Genomic DNA, 21,754 nt, shown 5'->3' with positions numbered 1-21,754 from the left:
AAACTGCTCTGAACTTCTTATGTATCAAGACATCATAAGCCTGGTTTAATGTCCCGCTGTGATGTTATAATGGACAAAGCCAGGGCTAACTCCTGGCAAGTTACATCACATCACATCCGATTATGGAGAGCTAGAATGAGAAGTCTTTCTACAGTGTGAAAAGCTGATGAATAGACCAGTGACTTCAATCATTTTGTATAGATCACAAGATAGTTTGGGATGAAGAAGGCCCTTCTGCCCATCTTTCTCTTCCTTGCAGAATATCAGCCGTGCCATCTTTCCATTGCAGCACCTGGTTATTTTGTAAATAAATCCACTGTCTTGTCTTGTCACACTTACCCATCACCCACTGTACTTGGTCATCAGCTTTGTAAAGAAATTCCCCAAATTTGTGACTACTTGGTCCATTGTCCACTGGAGGCAGCACAGAGGGGGCTGATCCCAGATGGTAAATTTGGGACCTTATAGAGTTATAGAAAATACATAACAAGATACAGAAAGTGAAGTCAGATCGGCGCCTGGAATTTGCTGTGAGTGGCGTATTGATGAAGGCAGTCTCTATGGAAACGGTAAACAAAGAGGCTGAAAGTGACACATTGAAAGTGACACACTGAAAGTGACACACGTACGTTCGGAGCCCGGCACATGCCGCTGCAGAGACATGGCATCGATTTGCCCTCTACCCCTTGTCGATCGATTTTCCCCCGACCCCTTGGGAACACTGCCCAGCTGGAAACCACTCCAGCGCTATCAGAACCGAGTGCTGCTCGGCAACTGGGTGGAGGAAAGGGAGAAGGTAAGAGGGAGGAGCCACCGGGGGCGGGAGGGAGGGAGGGATGCTTCACTCGCGCGTGGCTCTGGGCACAGAGCTGCATTATTGTGTCAGCCAACGCAAGGGAAAGAAGGAGACAGAAGCCAAATACTGAGGTTGCTGGAAATCTGAAGTAAAAACAGACAAAGCTTCCGTGGGGAGAGAAATAGGTCGATGACCAATCATCAGAACTGGAAAAAGTTGGAGATGAAAGAAGTTTTAAACAACTTTACAGAGTCAGGATGAGGGAGCGAGGTAAAAAGAAGGGAATGTTTGTGGTAGGATGGAGACCCCTGGATGCTAAAGAAGTGTATATTTTACTTTTAGCTCTGGTGTTTAATTTGTCCTCTTGCTGGACTGGGAACATCACCACCTGCAAGCCCCTCTCTAAAGCACACACCACCCTGACATGGAAACACATGGCTTTACCCGCACAGTCACTGGGTCAATGTCCTGGAGCTTCCTCCCTGGAACCAAGAGCAACATGAGGAAAATCCTCTTTATGCAGTGAGTGGTTAGGGTCTGGAATGCACTGAACGTGAGTGTGGTGGAGGAAGATTCAATATTAGCTTTCAAAAGGGCAAAGGGCGGGTGAGTGGGACTGTTGAGTCCATACTGGCTCCTTGAAGGAGCAATTGAATCATGTTGCTCTTGGTTCTAGGGGGGAAGTTCCAGGGTCTTGACCCAATGACTGTGTGGGCACAGCTATGTGTCTCCAAGTCAGGATGGTGTGTGGTTTGGAAGGGAACTTGCAGCCTGTGGTGTTCCCATGTGCCTCCTGCCCTTGTCCTTCTAGGTGGTAAAGATCGCGGGTTTGGGAGATCTGTTGAAGGAGCCTCGGCAAGTTACTGCAGTGCATCTTGTAGATGGTATACGCTGTCGCCATGGTGTGCTGGAGGTGGAGGCAATGAATGGTTAAGGTGGTGGATGGAGTGTCAATTAAGCCACTTCTTCATTTCCAGTGTAAGTTCTCACTGTAGCATTTCTTTCCTTTGGTTCACGCAGTTCATCAAGGGGACTTGCTTTGGGACCACCACATACCGAGCTGACTACAAGCCCTACCCGTATGTCATGCCAGATGTCAGAGAGAATGTTATGATACAGAAAAGGCATCAGGTGAGATGAACAGCAGGGCAAGGAATCTCCCAGAGAAGGAATGCTGAATGGCACCAAAACAAAGCCCTTTCTGAACCCTGGTAATCATACAGATTCCGGAATGATTTCTGAGTACAGGCTACTGCAGCGGGATGGGGGTGGTGAGGGGAGATGGACGTATGCAGAAACCACAGGCAGGGGTCTGTAATGTTCTCTCCTTCCTGATTTGTGCATCCAGTCCGTGAGACATACTTGGAAAACCAGTCCTTACATCTCAACTGGTGCTAACGGGTGCCCTGTGATACCACTTTGACCGCAGTTCCTTGGCCAAAGGAGATGCCAGAAGGGGATGCGGCTAGCCCTCAAATCCTCACCCTTTCCTGGGGGTCACTGGAGTCCGGTTGCATGGGCACCAGCAAATCTCCAGTTCCTCCCCCAAAGGTATGTGTCTAAACAGTGAGATCCCACAGGCTGTTTGGCTGAGGGCTATTATTCACATTTTCCAGCAAGGAGGGCTGAATAGCAACACAAAGCAGGAACTCTGGCTGATTTGTCTTGGTTTCTCATTGGTTTATCTTGGCCCCAAATAAAGTGAGGTGATGGGCCACCTTGCGGGACCTTTCTGTGCATTACACCCACAGAGGGGGCAGCCTCCATTGCATTTTGCAGTCTCCCCCATTTAGCCTGAGATGTAATCTTAGTGCTTTGGGAGTGAATGTCACCCTGATGCTCTATGCTTCGTGTCGAGAAATGCAAACCCCTCATACTTCAACCCTATTTTCATAAGCTTCAATTTCACCTCCATAAACATACGCATTTGTGCAGTGATTTATCAGTTTAACAACGAGAAACTGGGAGTTTCCTGTCACAACATTAATTGCAGCACCAGGGTTGCCAACATGTCAATCCGGTCAAGACAGTCTATTTGCAAGGTAGAAATTGCAAGCTAGCAGTAAGCTGAACAAACTCCAAAAGAGATTCAGGCTGAGCACGATACACAACTCTGCTCCCTCAGGCATCTCACTGAGAAGCGACTGTGAACTGGTTGCACCAGAAGTCTGCCTCCCTCCCTTCCAGTCGTGCTGAGCCGATGATGGGTGGTTTTCTGGAAGCAAACTTTTCTGCATGGATAATGGACCAATTTGGAGGGAAATAGCATTGGGCTGGCAGTGGTTGGCACCTGTTAGGCCTGGCATGGTGTAAACCGCTCAGTGGGTGGGGAGCTCAGGCCATTTAGTCACCCATAAAACAATGGAATCATGACACGTCCCTCAAAATAGTAGTCAAAAACCCTGGAACCCTGTGTAACAAAAATAGAATTTGATTTATTCAGATATTGTAAACCACGAGCCCTTGCGTATGACTAATGTTTCCTTAATGCTTGATCAAGAAAAAACCCTAAATAAGTTGCCTTATTTTTTAGGGTATACCTCTTTCAGTATTCTTTACTCATCACAACATTCCACACTCTTGGTACTATGTTACTCATTACGATGAACATTTCAATAGACGCCCAAACCCATGTTTGCCTCCACTTCGTAAATGGAATATGAAAAGGTTAAGCTGGGTCCCAGAAACTGCAGACTATCCGCTAATAGGTATGTATTACAATGCATATTTATGCCAATTTCTCCCCCTTTTCACGCCTTCCTTCTCCTATTGAAGAAACTGACTCTTGGCAGGATGTGGTTTGCTGGGTGCCAGCAACTCTCTGCTCCTATGTCCAAATGGTCATTCATCAGTTGGGAGTATTGGCGGCTTATTCTTCCATGGTGGTGGTGGTGGGAGGTGGGTGGGGGGGGTGGTGGTTGGGGAGGGCGGGAGGGGTTGTGCGTGGCAGGGATGGTGAAGGTGGTGGGAGGTGGGGGTCATGCCTGGTGGGGGTGGTGAAGGTGGTGGGAGGTGGAGATGGTGTGTGGCGGGAGTGGTGAAGGTGGTGGGAGGTGGGGATGGTGTGTGGCGGGGGTGGTGAAGGTGGTGGGAGGTGGTCATGAACAGTCCTGCCCTTGTTTGCCATTCATGTGTGAGTTTTCAAGCCAATAATGATCGGATACCAAGAAATCCAGACCAATTTTTTCCCCTTCCCAGTTTGAGGCTGTTAAGGCCCTACCATGCTATCACAGCTGAGATCAGTTAACTCAGCACCAAGCAGGGATCAAACCTGGGACCATCTGGTCTGCATCTTGCACATTCCCAATTGGCTTCACCCCTCCATGAGCAGCTATGCTGCCTAGGACCTAAGACTTGGAATTCCCTCCCTAACCTGCTCCCCTTCTCTCCCATGCGTAAGATGCTCCTTAAAACTCACCTCTGACCAATGCTTGTATTATGTGGCTTGGTGTCAATTTTTTTTAGAAAGCACTCCTCGGCTTACTTTACTACATTAAAGGCACTTATGTAAATACAAACCACTGTTGTTGTTATATCTGTTTCCTTTCAGCTCCTCCGACCAATTTTGGCCTCTTAGAGGACAAGTTAGCTAAATTGAAGAGACAAGCACAGTACCAGTCTGGGATATATGACACCATCTACACGGTATCCTATGGACCCGATTCGCTTGTTCCACGGGAGCCCATAAGTAGCCAACAATAATCCCACACTGCCTGTGTCAAAAAATGACAAAAAATTGCCCCAGTATTCTTTGACCAGGCCTAACGCAATGGCAAAAAGTGGGGTGTGACAATATACCCAGCCTTCGCTGGCATGGGGCATGTTAGGAACACCACAGCAGGGACATTGAATCATGACCATGAACTTGTGGAGGTAGTTCATTAACACCTATCAACATATTGATAGAATATATCTTAAGAAAAAAGCTTTTAATAATAAACCGCTGCTTACCTATGCTGTGCCTCGGTGTGTTTCGATCTCTCTCCTTGGGAGAGAATGTGAGAACATTTGTAAACTTCATTTTTTTCCCCCTCACTTTTCTCTTTCCACTCCCAAATAGGCTGACTCCTGCTCGAATAGCAATCCTTTGATATCTTGTCACCAATCCTTATGTGCAAACCTACCGTGTTGGCATCTGTGGGTTATTTAGTCAAGGGGAACATCAGAGGGTGAGCCAGTGCAGAGAAAATTCTGCAGCTGCTCTTCCCACTCCTGATCAGCTTCTGGTTACACCTGTTCCAATGTGAATCCATTTGGGTATTGGTACAGGACAGGATCATGCCCAGTGTAATGCTGGTCATGGCCAATTGCCTATCAGGACCCATGGGCACCATTGGTGGCACAGCCTTCAGCTAGCGATGTTCAGCTCTATGAAATTCTCCATTAAAACCCCTCCACCTTACCATGCCTCCTCCCACCTTCAGTAGTAATTTTTTAAAACCTGCATCTACAAACTTGCCTTTAGTCACCTCCCCTAAAACCTTCTCCCAGATGCAGCTTCTCATGAAGCACATTGGAATATTTTGCTATAGTGAAAGTCTACAAACAGTTGTCTGATGATGTGAAACGTGGTATATAAATGCAAGCTTCATTCTAGACTCCCACATGAAGGCTATGGATGGAACACTGAATGATGGTCTCCACTCAATATATTAGCCTCTATTTTCTCTCTTCAGATACAGTGTTGCGTGTTTCCTATTTTTGCTTTACATTATTATTAAGGACATAGTTAATAGCCAATGGGGAAAAGACAGGTTTGATAGCCTAATGAAGCAGTGATGTTCACCCTTTGCATGGAATCCTCCTCGTATAAAACACTGCTGTTGCAAACACTGAGGGCATGTAATATTGCCTTGAGAATCAGACCAACACTGTTTGATACACGTGCTCAACATGACTTCAGCATTGTCCATTCAAGCACGACTCGACACCTGTTCTGAAACCTCCTTGGGTACAGTTTGCCAGCCAAGCTGGTCCTAAAGGGGGCCCGACTGGATTTGGGGTGATCATGCTTGAGAGGGCAAAAAAACAATAGGGAGGAGGGCAATGAATGTTGCAGCACCACAATGCAGGAGCACAGGAGAGCTGGAATGGACGTGTAAAAGGGTAGGAATCTCAATAAATTTGGAGCTGCCAGGGGCATAATTGGAATGTTAATAACCTGGTAAGAAGGACGTTAGAAAAGGACTCTGACCTCAGTGAACTGTAGGAGATGGCAAGGGCGTTCATGAGGAACCATAATCTCAAAGCAGTAATCAATCATGCAGGAAGAAGAATAAAGGGATTAATTGTTAGCCAAAGGAAACCTGAATGAAAGGATCTCAAAATTCAAGGAGTGTTCCTTCTGTGGTATCACATCTGAGGAGACAATAGGAATATTACAATTAGATACAATGGGCGTAACTTCTGAGCTCCAGGGCACCGTATCTGGGGGAACCCCAAAGATGCGCTGGGGAATGCCCACCAGAACTTCCCAGGTAAGGATTGCACGGCAACTGTCTGGGAATTGCAAACTTCCCCAGGAAAATTGCCCTGCACCAGGAACCATCTGAGAATGGAACTTAAATTGCAAACTTCAGATGACTTCGACTGGGTTACACCAATAGTTACCCAGAAAAAGAAGAATTAAAATCACTTCTAGATTCTGGGTAACTATTGTAGAGACCCAAACCGACCCCACCACAGGACCCCACCCCGCACTTCCCCTACACCCCGACTACTCCCCCTCTATTGGACTCCCTGACCCCCAACCCATCCAATGGGCCTTCCCTGCCCCCACCCCCTTCCCTGACTGCCTAAATCCCCATCCAACTGCCTGAACTCCCCCCTCGCCAACTGCGCGACCCTTTGCACCGACTGGACAACAACCCCTGACTGGCCGACCCACCACTTCCGCCCCTGACTGACTGATTCCTCCCGCCCAACCCCCATTCACCTGACTGGCCGACACCCACCACCACCCCACCCCCCTCCGACTGGCACCCCCCCTCCCCCCCACCAAACTGATTGACCCCCCACTACCCCTACTGGCCGATTCCCCCCACCACCCCCTCCCCCCCCTCCGACTAGCAGCCCCCCCCAAAACTGATCGACCCCCCACTACCCCTACTGGCCGATTCCCCCCCCACCCCCTGACTGGGGCATGACCTTCTTTCACCCGATTCTGCAGCGCTTGGCTGAAGGCCTCAGGAGCGCGCCGCCCTGCACAGTTCTTGCCTGGCCTGAGTAGGAAGGTCGGGTGAGACTAGAGTGAAAGAATTTCAAAGGAAGGAAGTAGGAGCAGAGTGGCAATCCAACCCTGCCACTCCACGGAAGTTCAGGCCCAGTGTTTCAGGGAAGGGGAATTTATCAAGGCTACTGCACCCGATCCCTACACTGGGAGCTTACTGGAAAATGCGCACCTCTGGGTCTCAGTCAAGGACAGGGTGACAGAAAGAAAGCAGCAAATCAAATGAAACATTGCGTTGGTTTCCAGATTCTTCAGAAGCTGCAGAGACATGAGTCAATGCAGTAACATCAGAAATCCCCATTCTCACTCAGAATGAAGAGCCAGAACAATGTTAGTGAACTAATGGAAAATGGCTCTATTTAAAATGCCTTTCTGAATTAACACAAAAACAAGAAATAGGAGCACAAGGAGACCATATAGCCCATCGAACCTGTTCCACCATTCGGTATGATCATGGGTGATCTTGAGCTTCAACTCCATTTTCCCACATGCTCTCCATTATCCCTTCATTCCCTAAGAAACCAAAAATCTATCTATTCCGACCTTAAATATAATCAAGGATGGAGCATCGACACCCCTCTGGGGTAGAGAGTTCCAAAGAGTCACAACCCTTTGAGTGAAGTAATTTCTCCTCATTTCAATCCTAAATGAGACTATGTCCCCGTGTTTTAGACTCGCCAGCCAGAGGAAACAATCTCTCAGCATTATTCTTATCAAGGCCTCTCAGAACTTCGCAGGTTTCAATGAGTTCGCCTCTCATTCTTCTAAACTCCAGAGAATATAAACCCAATTTACTCAGCCTCTCATCATAGGACAACACCCCTCATCCCAGGGACCAATCTAGTGAATCGTCACTGTGCCAACTCCAATGCAAGTATATCCTTTCTTAAATGTAGAGACCAAAACTGCACTCACTATTCCATTTGTGGTCTCACTAAAACCCTGTACAATTGCAGTGAGATTCCAGTACTCCAAACCTCTTGCAATAAAGGCCAACATGCCATTTGTCTTCCTAATTGCTGCTGCACCTGCATGATAACTTTCTGGATTCCTTGTATGACCACACCCAAGTCTCTTTGAACATCAGCACTTAGAAGTTTAACAACTTTTTAAAAATATTCTACTTTTCTATTCTTACAACCAAAATGCATAACTTCACACTTCCCTACATTATATTCCTTCTGCCATCTTGCTGCCCGCTCACTGTTTATATCTCTTTGCAGCCTCTCAGTGTCCTCCTCACAGCTTACCTCTCCACCTAGCTTGGTATCATCAGCAAACTTTGATACATTACTCTCTGTCTCTTCATTTAAGCTATTAATATAATTGTAATTAGGTGAGACCCCAGCACTGATCCTTGCGGCACTCCACTATTCACTGCCTTCCAACTTGAAAAAGCTCCATTTATGCCCACTCTCTGCTTTCTATCCATTAACCAACCCTCTATCCATGCTAAAATATCACCCCCAACTCCATCTTGCCTATTACTCTTTTATGTGGCACCTTATCAAATGCCTTTTGGAAATCCAGGTATTCTACATCTACTGGTTCCCCTTCATCTACCCTACTTAGCTACTTCCTCAAAATACTCTAATAAATTTGTCAAACAGGATTTCCCTTTAGTAAAACCATGTTCACTTGTTCTAATCATACTATGCTTTTCTAAGTGCATTGTTAAGACTTCTTTAATATTGGATTCCAGTATTTTCCCAACAACTGATGTTAGGCTAAGTGTCCTGTAGTTCACTGTTTCCTCTCTCCCTCCTTTCCTGAAAAGTAGTGTAACATTTGCCAACTCCCAATCTAGTGGAACCGTTCCTGAATTTGCTCCACTTATACCTGAAGGAGTTGACATATGCAGGTAACAAATTGACCAGTAAATTTACCAAGTGTTAAAAGCCTTACACTTACTTGCAGTGACTTGTTAGATGTCTCAGACTTGTCTCAAAGCACTCCATAAGCAACAACTTGCTCTGAAATGCACTATTATCCGGGAAAATATAGCAGCCACTCATTAAGAGATCCCACAAACATCAAGAGATAAAAGCAAAGTACTGTAGATGCTGGAAATCTGAAATTAAAACAAAGTGCTAGAAATACGCAGCAGGTCTGGCAGCATCTGCATCTGAAGAAGAGACATTCAAGTCAAAACCTTAATTCTGTTTCTCTATCCATCAATATCCAGGTAATCTGTTTTTTTTAGTAGTTTGCCTGTATTATGTTAGGATTCGTTAGCTTCTAACTCTGGAAGAGATCTCATGGAAGGCTTGGTCTTTTGTTGAAAACACATTTATTTGCACAGATTAAGTAAGACTGAGACATAGCTGGAGCTACTCTCTAAGATGCTTTGCAGTACTCTTCCCTCAGTGAGTGACATCGCTGTGACATAGCTCCTTACGCACAACATCAGTAGCAATTATGAGAGTTAGCCCTTTACATTTCCCCTTAATTCGCTTTTCCCACAAACTGTTAAACTCATGTACTGTTTATAGTTTTCATCCAACTCCTGCTTCACTCCCTCCCCCGAGCCCAAGTCACTTTCACCAAAGGCATCAATCCCAAACATGGTTCTCAGCTCTATTGGAGGGCTTATGTGCTCCCTTAGCGTCTCCTCGGAAGGAAAACACACTGGTGGAGTGGGATAGCAACTTCTCATGACATCTGGCTGCTGGACTGTGACTGTTACGACGACCTGAATGTAAAAGCAGTGAAGACCAATTACAGAGAAACTGATTCAAGAGAGAAGCCTCCAGGACTCGAACAATCGCAACCCTTTGAAAAGGATGACAATGAACCAGAATTCTCCCCCTCTTTCTTCTGTGTTGCACACTGGGCAAGGAATGAATCTGGCAGATGAAAAGAAGAACGATGAACATCTGGAAGACGCTGCTGGAAATGAGGAAAAGAGGACTTCCATACGACTCTTATGGTAAGATTTTCTCTTTCATTATGTAGTGGCATCAATTCCATGTTTGCTTCAGTGTGAGGCTGCTCCGCTACAATGATATCTCGGGGTCAGCTGCAGAAAGGACGATTGCACCATCATCAAAATTGGGATAAACTCCAGGACTGGGATCTATAGGAAGTTCCTCCAAGCACTCTGGTGTGCAGACTTGCTTGAAAGTTCAACATCAGTGTCAGGCATTTTTACTACAAAGACCTGTCAAAAACCATATTTTCTTTTAAAATATGAAAGGATGCTGCATGATCTGTTCACTTGAAAGCTAATCTGGATTTTTTTTAAAAAAAGGGTCTTAAGTTCACCTTTCGACAGGGAACAAGCATGCCTTTTCCAAGAAATCACCTAACCAGAATGGTGCTTAAGAGGCAAGAGCTGTTTGCTTGTTTGCACTGCAATTTTTTTAACAGATGGAAAAAAACTAGTTTAAAAGCAAAGGCTAGTGATTTACTGGAAATCGCATGACAAGGGTGAGCTTTAAGTTTTGGACTTGGTTTTTTTGAGTTCAGTTGGGATGGAATTGAGAAAGTGAAAAACTGCCCAGCTTGCACTCTCTTTGCCTTAACAAAAACAGAATTACCTGGAAAAACTCAGCAGGTCTGGCAGCATCGGCGGAGAAGAAATCAGTTAACGTTTCGAGCCTTCATGGCCCTTCGGCAGAACTGAAGCATAGTTAGAAGAAGGGAGAAATATAAATTGGTTTAAGGTGGGGGGGTGGGTGGGGGGGGTGATGGTGGGGGGAGAGAGAGACACATTGAGGGTGTGGTGATTGTGGAGATGAGCAGATAATCAAAAGATGTCACAGACAAAAGGGTCAAAGAGGTGTTTTATCTGAGAAAAGTGCTAATTAAGAATGGAGGACAGGATATTCAAAGTACAGCTCTAGTGGGGGTGGGGTGGAAAGGCTAACAAGGTTTTAGTTTTAGATTTAAAAATAATGGAAATAGGTGGGGAAAGAAGAATCTATATAAATTATTGAAAAAAAAAAGCAGGGGTGGGGGGAAGAAACGGGGTGGGGATGGGGGGAGGGGGAGTTTAAGATCTAAAGTTGTTGAATTCAATATTCAGCCCGGAAGGCTGTAAAGTGCCTAGTCGGAAGATGAGGTGCTGTTCCTCCAGTTTGCGTTGGGCTTCACTGGAACAATGCAGCAAGCCAAGGACAGACATGTGGGCAAGAGAACAGGGTGGAGTGTTAAAATGGCAAACGACAGGGAGGTTTGGGTCTTTCTTGCGGACAGACCGCAGGTGTTCCGCAAAACGGTCGCCCAGTTTGCGTTTGGTCTCTCCAATGTAGAGGAGACCGCATTGGGAGCAACGAATGCAGTAGACTAAGTTAGGGGAAATGCAAGTGAAATGCTGCTTCACTTGAAAGGAGTGTTTGGGCCTCTGGACGGTGAGGAGAGAGGAAGTGAAGGGGCAGGTGTTGCATCTTCTGCGTGGGCATGGGGAGGTGCCATAAGTGGGGGTTGAGGAGTAGGGGGTGATGGAGGAGTGGACCAGGGTGTCCCGGAGGGAACGATCCCTACGGAATGCCGTCAGGGGGGGTGAAGGGAAGATGTGTTTGGTGGTGGCATCATGCTGGAGTTGGCGGAAATGGCGGAGGATGATCCTTTGAATGCGGAGGCTGGTAGGGTGATAAGTGAGGACAAGGGGGACCCTATCATGTTTCTGGGAAGGAGGAGAAGGCGTGAGGGAGGATGCGCGGGATATGGGCCGGACACGGTTGAGGGCCCTGTCAACAACCGTGGATGGAAAACCTCGGTTAAGGAAGAAGGAGGACATGTCAGAGGAGCTGTTTTTGAAGGTAGCGTCATCAGAACAGATGCGGCGGAGGCGAAGGAACTGAGGGAATGGGATGGAGTCTTTACAAGAAGCGGGGTGTGAGGAGCTGTAGTCGAGGTAGCTGTGGGAGTCGGTAGGCTTGTAATGGATATTGGTGGACAGTCTATCATCAGAAATTGAGACAGAGAGGTCAAGGAAGGGAAGAGAAGTGTCAGAGATGGACCAGGTGAAGATGATGGAGGGGTGGAGATTGGAAGCAAAATTAATAAATTTTTCCAGGTCCCGACGAGAGCATGAAGCAGCACCGAAGTAATCATCAATGTACCGGAGAAAGAGTTGTGGGAGGGGGCCGGAGTAGGACTGGAACAAGGAATGTTCCACATACCCCATAAAGAGACAGGCATAGCTGGGGCCCATGCGGGTACCCATAGCCACACCTTTTATTTGGAGGAAGTGAGAGGAGTTAAAGGAGAAATTGTTCAGTGTGAGAACAAGTTCAGCCAGACGGAGGAGAGTAGTGGTGGATGGGGATTGTTGGGGCCTCTGTTCAAGGAAGAAGCTAAGGGCCCTCAGACCATCCTGGTGGGGGATAGAGGTATAGAGGGATTGGACATCCATGGTGAAGAGGAAGCGGTTGGGGCCAGGGAACTGGAACTCTCTTTGCCTTGCCTGAAACCATGTGATTGTCTGTATACAGCTAAAAATCCTCATATCAGTGGAACTTGTCTGTATTTGGAAATCCGAGAAGCTGAGATGGGAAAGATTGATCTGGATCTATTTTTCTCCACGCTGAAGCTACATTGGTGAGAACCTCCAGGCCTCTATTAGGACTAATGATCTGTCTTCACATGAGGGAACTCCAGATTGACAGTGTCGAACCCTGCCAACTTTATCCCTTTTCTTTGATAAAGTCTATTCTCCAAAGCCCATCTCTGCAGAGACCCTAATCTAAAATGAAAACAGAAAATGCTGATAAAATGCTGAGAAAACTCAACAGGTCTGGCAGCATCAGAAACAGAGAAACAGAGTTAATGTTTCGAGTCTATATGGCTCTTCTTCAGAGCTAAAGAGTAGTAGAAGTGTGATGGATTTATACTGTTTAAGAGGGGATGGAGCAGGTGGAGCAAAATAGAAGGTCAGGTGGGAACTCAGGAGAGATTGACAGAGATGTCAATGGACATAAGACAAAGAGAGTGTTAATGGTAGTGTTGAAGGCTAAAGAAGGCGCTGATAGTGGCATAAAGGTAAGATAGCAGAATCTGTTAATACCAGAACAAGGGTCAGCACTCTGTGAAAGCACAACATAGAAACAAGTGACAGATGGCCCTGTGGGGGGCTGGGGTGAGGGGAGTTGTTGGGGAAAAAGGATAAAACTAAAATTAAATAAATAAATGATAGATAAAAATCTAAAAATTGAATTTAAGACAGGGTAAAAATGGAGGAGAAAGCTCAAGGTCTGAAGTTGTGGAATGTTAAGTCCAGAAGGCTGCAAAGTGCCTAATCGGAATTCCTCCAGTTTGCGTTCGGCTTCACTGGAGCATTGCGGCAGATCAAGGTTGACATGTGGGCATGAGAAAAAAATGATGCGTTGAAATGGCAAGTGAAGGGAAGGTCTGGGTCATGCTTGTGGGCTGAGCGAAAGCGTTCTGCAAAGTGGTCACCCAGTCTACATTCAGTCTCCCCAATGTAGAGGAGACCGCACCGGGAGCAGCAAATACAGTCGACCAGATTGAAGGAGGTGCAAGTGAAGTGCATCATCTGCTATGCTCCCAACAGCATATAACAAAGTGCTAACTTAATCTTTGTTCTCTTCACTTGCAAGACCTGAGGTGTTGCAGCACCAGGTAAAACATCTTTGCCAGTTTTGCCATTGCTCAGTCTGTCAGGGGCCCTCTACATTTTGAAATGATTCTGGTAAGGGCAAAGTAGTGGCCATTTCTCACCCTTGTTCGAGGTTGTCTTTTCCCGGTCTGCCTGTCTTGCCAGTCACTGGGCTGCTATTGTTATTTTGTCATCTCTAGTATGGTTGCTGGGTTGGACTCGAAGTCCTTCACCCGCTGAGCTGCACTGTTGCTGGGCTTCACTTGAGGCTTTTCCCACCATTTTCCACCCGTTCTCTGTGGTGTAGTCACTGCTGCCGCCATCTGTTATCATGGTTTTGTCTCAGGATTCATTAGCTTCTTAATCTAGAAAAGATCTTGCTGGATGTGTTGGTCTTTTATTGAAAACACTTTTATTTGCCTGCTAACTATTTACAAAGGTTGAACAAGACCAGGACATAGCTGGAGCTACTCTCTAAGATGCTTCTCAGTCCTTTTCTTTCAGTAAGTGACATCATGTGACAGTTCCTTACGCACATGCTCAGAAGCTATTAATAGAGTTAACCCTTTACTCTACAGTTTGGTGTCAGTTGATGGAGAAATGTCCAGGATGCTGGGAGAACTCTTCTTCAGATAGTGCCTGGAATCTTTTTGCCCATAGGAATATTTGGATGGGGCCCCAGATTAACACCTCATCCGAGGGCCATCACTTAGAACAGGGCAGCACTCCTCCAGTACTGCACTGGAGAGTCAGACTATATTATATGCTCAAATCCTAGCGTAGGTCTTGAACCCACAACCTTCTGACTGAGGCTGCTATACCAATTGAGTCAAGCTATTATTGTGAATGATCTCCACCATTTGCCATCTATTAGGAACACAGACAAGGTAACCTGTCAGGCAGTGAAGCCTGTAGAACAACAACTTTTGAAGGGGAGGAGGGATGCTGTATTTAAGACCATCACTTGGAAACCACACAGTGTGATACTCCTCTTTGTATGAAATGCCTTATCTGTTATTTTAACAAACGTTTTAATCCATATTAAAAGGTTAGCGCCCGCATTAAAACAATGGAGAGAGGAATTTGAGAAGAGTGCATTAATCATTTGTATCGTAACATCACAAAGGCTGAGGTAATTGTACTGATACGTAGTTACACATGTTTCCATCAGAGGGAGCTAGCCATACACCTATTTATTTTTAATGGCTTCAGTTCCAACTGTCTTCACTTTTTAATGACCAGTGTCTTTTACTGGAGTCTAGACTGTGAGACTCAACTATCATCAGCGAGAGAGAGAAAACAGCTCCATCTTATCTGTCTCATGTTGGCTGAGACCCAAGTTCCTAAAATTAAATATGCAGCCTTCTAATCAAGATTTCTAGGAAGATGTAAGTGAGCACCAGGTACTTTAAATTCAGTTACGTCCAAGGGGAGAGAGAGATTAAAGGCTGATAGACTTAGAACACAACACAGAGAGGAAAGCATGAGACTAGGATGGAGAGGAACACTGGGATGGAGAGGAACACTGGGATGGAGAGGAACACTGGGATGGAGAGGAACAGACTGCAATGAAGGAAAAATCTGTGATTGCATCAGAGATACCGTGTAACTAAGAAAGCGCAACAGCTCATGCTGGGAATGGATGACAGAATGTGAGAGCAACAGAGAACTCACAAATCAAAGTGAAAACCGGAGAAAAGGGGCATATAAAAAAATGACAAAACGAAAGCAATGAATAAGAGGAAAAGCCAGAGAAAAGTAAAATGAAGCAAGGAGCTACAGAGATCGCTCAGTGAGTAATTGCATTGAACTGTGTAGACCAGGAAGATCCCCAATTCAATCTCCAACTTACTGTTCATGGATTGGTAATAGGAACATAATCATTAGCTTCATTGTCACTGGTCCGAAGGAAAGAGAGTTAGCCAGTGTACCCAGTCCTATTCAGTAATTTCTGCATCACCCCCCACCTCCACCCCCTGAAAAATGTGTTTGTGAAGTCCTAGGGCAAAGGTAACATTGAGCTCAACGATGGTCAGTGGCTAGATTTAGGCATGGCAGATGGTCACAGGTATTGGACGATTGGAGATGCCCACAGAAATGTAACCAGCAGGTGTCAAACCTTCAAGGGAGAGAAAACAAAATGAAAGGTGGGTGTTGGGGGTAGAGAATTGTCCACCAGCAGTTGATTAAAGAACTGGAAGTTGCAGGGGAAATCAATAAAGGAGATGGCAGCAAACTGGAAGTTAGAGAATAGTAGATCTGCTTTTATATTTAGAGAGGTATTTGTGGAGCTGGTTCCTGGAGCACAAATTCTGTACTGTCAGCAGTAATTCTCGGTGAAAGATAACCTATTTCACTGGCCAATCCCGCTTCAGGCTGTTTACTCAGTACATCCCAACATGAGGGCTGATTGTCCAATCAGGCACAAAGCCTTGCCTGTTGACTGAGCGTTCAGACAATCAGCCCACCAATAGCTGCCAGTAGTCCACTATTCACAACTGCAATGGGTAACTCCTTCATCTGTGGAGTTCCTAATACAGCCAGGGACCAATTGTGGCCCATCTTCAGTTCAACTCTCACCTTGGGGGTGATTCACTCTGTGTGTTTCTAGTGCCCTGTTCAAGACCTGCCAAGATGTAATGATGACTGGCCTGGAATTTGGGGCTATTCCCTCTCTTTCATTCTCGCCAGTGCTAGAATGCAAAGGAAAGTGGTTAAGGGACAAATGAATCTCAACTTCCATAGAGTAAGCCCATTTCAAAGTAAAATTTTACAACTATTTGCCCTGTCATTTATTTTTTTTCTCTTTCTGTGAGAATATTTTGGGCCTCTGCTTGGCAGCATCATTCATGTCAGGAGTTCATTATGTCAGGAATCGTGGACAAGGACCCACAGCCCATATCACTTCCAAGAGCATTCCCGAAAAAGGTCCTTAAGCGAGGTGCGAAGTGGGAATGTGACCTTTGGAAAATGGTCAGAGAGAAAATTTTCCACTTCATTTGCATAAAGCTATTACTTGATTGATGTTAGGTTGCTAAAGGACGCAGCACTGCTGGTGCCAACTACTCAATCATTAGGTCATCAGATTTACTGTCAGCTGGGTTTGTTACAGGGAGCCAAAGATAACAATGTCCAATTAGGCTAAGTTTCTGCTGTCTCAAACTCACTGCGGCTAACAAGTGCAATTTAAACAGATAAACAAAGGTTGGGGGTGGGTGTGGGGGTGGGGCGGTAGGGAACAACTTGTCTTGATGCCATCAATTAGGTGATTAGGAATACTGGTTATAAGGAATTTGTCGTCCACACACACTCATTATGGTGATTTATAGCCATTTCCCACTTTTCAACAGGTGATGCTATCTCTAAGTTAACACACCTGGCACATTCAGGCAGGCTTAATAAACCTCTGATCCAACCACTCAGCACTTTGTCATATTGAATGATCCTGAACAATTCATGGCTGTCAGTGCTGTGTGTAACCCAGTAACTCTGCTTGCTTACTAAAGGTTGAAGATTTATTTAATGAAAGTTAGTACTCAGCTCCCAGTTATAGAGAGATGGAGAGGGCTGGGCTCCGATCATGTGTAGCACATGTTCTTATCAGTTTAATATCTGATACGTCCCCTACCTTGGTGCAAAATATTGTACTCAGAATGGTGGAGGAAGTCCTTTGAATTTCTTTCAAGTCCATTCAGTTTTGTTTTTGGCTGCTGTCTGCTTCATGGATATCCAGGGGTTTTATTTGTAGTACCTGGGTTTAACTCTGTGCTTGTGCCCAACATAGAGAGATTAATAGTCGTTTGGTAGTACAGAACTTGAGTAATGTTGCAAAAAGAAACATGTCTAAGCTTTTTGCCTTGCACTCATCAGGACACTCACAAGAATACCAATATAATAGGAAAACAACAATTTATACCGCGTGTGAAGAGAGTGCTGATTGGTTGGCAAATGGTGTTGCCATGGAGAATGTATCAGTGATGGTGACTGACAGTTAATTGCCAAACATTGTTTGAAATTTAAACCAAGCAGCTTGACCCTGATTGGTCAAGGCATTACTCTGAGGAATGAGTCAGTGAATGGTTGTCACTTATTTTGTTTAGCTGAAACAGGCACAATGTGTGTACACTTTCTTTTTGTCTGTATTAATATATGTAGCTTCGAGAACACGCTACACTGCAAGCCCAACTGACAATCTTAAATTGGTTGTCAGCGTAATTATTAGCACACTGAGGGTTATTTAGCAAATGTTGTCCAATCCAACCGTATGTCCAAAAGACTGGCGGATCCTATCAAATGATCATATGGGGGAGGTGGTGGCATTATGGTATTGTCACTGGAGTAGTATTCCAGAAGATCCAGGGTAATGCTTTGGGGACCAGGGTTTGAATCCCACCATGGCAGATGATGAAATTTGAACTCAATAAAAATCTGGAATTAAAAGTCTGATGATGACCATGAAACCATTGCCGATTGTCGTAAAAACCCATCTGGTTCACTAATGTCCTATTGGGAAGGAAATCTGCCATCCTTACCTGGTCTGGCCTACATGTGACTCCAGACCCACAGCAATGTGGATAACTTTTAAATGCTCTCTGAACAGGCCAATTAGGCAATAAATGCTGGACTAGCCAGCGACATCCCCATCCCATGATTGAATAACAAAAAACAATATATCCCAGCCACTGTTCACAATGGGTAGGGTACAGACTTTACCCAACCAGCCCATGCTTGCAAAACTCAAAACACAGTGCCCAACATTAGATGTGATTCTGTGATTGGACAACATTTGCTAAATAATCCTCAGTGTGCTAAGAATTACGCTGACAAACAATTTAAGATTATCAGTCGGGTTGCAGTGTGGCGCATTTGTGTGTACTGGAGGTTAGATATATGAATACACAGGGCCCTGTTTTTTGCAGAAAGAAAGAACATGTACACACATTGCACCCATTTCAGCTAAACAAAATAAGTGACAGTCATTCGCTGACTCATTCCTCAGGGCAATGCCTTGACCAATCAAGGTCAAGTTGCCTGGTTTAAATTTCAAAATGCTCAGCAGTTAACTGTCAGTCACCATCATTGGTGCATTCTCCATGGCAAAGCCACTTGCCAACCAATCAGCACTCTCTTCACACATGGTATAAATTGTTGTTTTCCCCTTATGTTGGTATTCTTGTGAGTATCCTGAAGAGTGCAAGATTAAAAGCTTAGACATGTCTCTTTTTTCAGCAATACAGAGAGGTTAATTGGATGAGTTAGGTGTGCAAACCCCCCTGACTGAATTTCCTCTGTGCACTGTATACAGGCAGCTGTTTTATGACCACACAGCTACTAAAGTTGAAAACTGCCCCCATTTTCTCTTACTTTAAGAGAGTGCCTATGAGTTTTTATTTTGGAATGTGAGTGAGATGTGGAAAAGGCACCATACACTAGAAATTACTGTTGGTGATATTAGAAAGTGAAAACTAATTGTGTTTGTATGGGATTCTTCTGTCTGCTATTTTAAAAATGACCAGTCGATGCTTCTGTTTAAGAGATGGATAGATCAATGCATTCACCCACTAAAGTTGTCAGTGATCATTCCTAAGTTTGTGTCAGGAGGACTGGGGGCGTGGGTATGTTAATTCTCCTTTAAGAAGCTCTGACCACTTGTCAGCTCAGTAATATGATTCCCAATGTCAGCCGGTATGGATCTCTCCCTATAACTTTGGGAAATGTCTCTGTCCAGAATGGTAAAGGTGCATCCATAACTTTTGAGCAACTGTTTGTATTCATGATTCAATGCCTTTGGATTTCTGTTGGTTTGTACATGGGATGATTCATGCTCCCAGATTTTTGACTGGGAACCTGCACTCTCAGGGAGCATGGGGCTATTGCACTGGAACCCTGGTTAGATGATCCATGCAGCTCCAGCTTGGGAACACGGGATCATGAATCACTTCTATATACCATTGTCAAGGGCACCTATGTTGAGTTCGGCTACAATTTGGTGCCTAAACCTCCATTATATAAGTGGGACAAAACCAGGAACTCACTGTATGGGCAATTGCAAGCATATGCTTGTACACTGGCATTCAGTGTTACAGCATTCCTGACAGTGGGGCTTCAAGCAGTTGGAATTGGGAATTTCAGCAGACTGTCTGTAGGAAGCAACCGCTTCTATATAACAATTGGTTGCCCTTTGTCTGCACTGTACCTGTTTGAGGTATTTTACATGATCTCTCGCGAATCTTACTTCATTTTTTTGTGTGAACGAGTCATTGATAGGTAAACATGCCTGTTGCAACTGTGAAAGTTTCAAACCAAAGATCTCACTCTTTGTCACAAAAATTTGCAGACTGAATTTTTTCACTGAAGAAACCCCCATCTCACACCAATGAAGTTGCTGTGTGTAGCAGAAATCAAATACAGTGAGGGGACCCTTCTGAAGGAGATGGTGATGGTTTTCCTCCTCTCAGAATTCAGGGACTGTACACCACCACCCCAAACCCCCCTCAGCCACTCCCACTAAACGTGGCAGAGAGTCACACAGGCTGAGGAAGTCCTGAGTTCTTCAATCCTGGTGACTTGTCTGATTACTTCAATGCTCTCCTTGACCATCTCCCTCCCATCCACCCACCAAATAAGCTTGGTTCATCCAAAACTCTGCTGCTCGAATCCTATCCTTCCTTCAATCCCGCTCATCCATTACCTCACCCTCACTGACCTTGCCTCAGGTTTCCCATCAATTTAAATTTCCTTACCACTTCCAATTCTCTCTCGTCCTTTAAGCCCCTTCGTAGGATCCATGTCTTTGACTAGGTGTCTGCTTTTGTTTTATTCACTTCGGTGAAGCATCTACAGGCACGTTTCTTTTTTTCCGTGAAAGGCCCCATTTAAATACAAGTTGCTGTCATTTTGAACTCACACATGAAAAACGGTGATTTGTGTGAGGTGCTGGAGGACGAATGACCTTCCAGGCGACAAGAAGCAACCTAGACCTTCCAATCAATGCTAACTGAGTGTTCCTGATCGGAGGTGGTGGAGATCTGTTTGGTCAAATCCCTGCCCACTTTGTTTCACACGTTGGCTGGAATTTTACAGCCCCACCTCGGCAGGGGCGGGGCCAGGAAATGCAGCGAGCTGTTCAAAAGTCCATTGGCTTTGGTGGGACCGGAAAATCGGGTGGGCGGGAGGGGCTGTAAAATTCTGCCCACTGTTACTGTTGGTGGGGGGACACCAGTGTGAAAAGTGGCTGCTTCAAAGTAGGTGAGAGTTCCATTTTCCTATTAATTCGGGAGTTTGGATATCCTGCATGTCACATCCTCTCAATGCCCTGAACATTCAGGACTGCTAGGTAATGCTGAGAGTACAAAAGGTGTTTTTAGAGGACGCAGTACTGTTAGTTTAAATGTTCAAGCATTTGTGAACCATTTTCCTTCACGTTTTTGGGTTTCTTTCCACTGAGATTTGCAATTTATTTTTGACCACAGCACAATTACTGACTGGAAAGGGTTCCCCAATGGGAGCCTCCTTATTTGACAGGCTTGGAGAAGAAAGACCAGTGGAGAAACACCACATGGGCCAGGCAACTTGAGAACTGCTACAAATCCACCCCCCGCAGTGTCCACAGACACAAGCATAGGCAGGGATGAGTGTACGTCACCCTGACAGTTGATCAGCACAGATGGAGGCTTCTCTTCCCAAAGAAACTCAGATGGAAGATCAGTCGGCACCATTAAAAGATATTGGAATCCTTGACTAATCCCAGCGTTGGGTATTTCCTCGGAAGCACCTCAATCGCCTTATGTTCTGCTTTCGGTGCCATCGCAGGAAAGAAGGCCTGGCAGGATGATTATCAGCCAGTGCTCACTGTGCTCAGTACAAGCCCACCTATCTCTACAGCTACTGGCAATGATTGTGGGGAACCCACTTTACAGCCAGATGCAGACCTGTGCCATATACTGCCACGAGATCTACGGCCTGCAAACCCAACTTGGAGCAATGGTCAGATGCAACCTGAAATTTGGCTCCCTCCACTGGCAGGCATGCTGCAGCGCTGGATAAAGTGGGTAATGCTCTGCGGCGGTATAGAGGACAGCCCGCCTCATAATCAACTCATGCAGCACCACGATTACATCAGCAAACCGGGGCGGCGTGGGGGGTTCAGTTCCAGCTTGATCTGTCA

At 45.5% G+C, this 21,754-nt stretch overlaps 1 protein-coding gene across 4 annotated transcripts in view; it reads left to right on the top strand.

Annotated features, from left to right (window-relative positions):
• The first annotated feature begins 455 nt into the window (after positions 1–455).
• The window catches only part of cfap107 (cilia and flagella associated protein 107), a 32,572-nt gene continuing 11,273 nt past the window's right edge, over positions 456–21,754 (top strand). The window contains exons 1-4 of one of the 4 annotated variants that reach the window (XM_078558174.1): positions 456–569; positions 1,817–1,927; positions 3,330–3,504; positions 4,347–4,743. In XM_078558174.1, the coding sequence (XP_078414300.1) occupies positions 546–569; positions 1,817–1,927; positions 3,330–3,504; positions 4,347–4,498 (462 nt within the window). In that variant the 5' untranslated portion in view covers positions 456–545 and the 3' untranslated portion in view covers positions 4,499–4,743. Of the gene's footprint in view, positions 797–879; positions 1,090–1,816; positions 1,928–3,329; positions 3,505–4,346; positions 4,744–21,754 lie in introns of those variants that run through there. The other 3 variants (XM_078558171.1, XM_078558173.1, XM_078558172.1) reach the window with 3 other exon arrangements.

This window comes from Cetorhinus maximus, chromosome 15, assembly GCF_964194155.1.
Source record: "Cetorhinus maximus chromosome 15, sCetMax3.hap1.1, whole genome shotgun sequence".
Lineage (NCBI taxonomy): Eukaryota > Metazoa > Chordata > Chondrichthyes > Lamniformes > Cetorhinidae > Cetorhinus > Cetorhinus maximus.
Note: the sequence above shows the minus strand (reverse complement) of the source record. Positions and strands in the feature narration are given on the sequence as shown.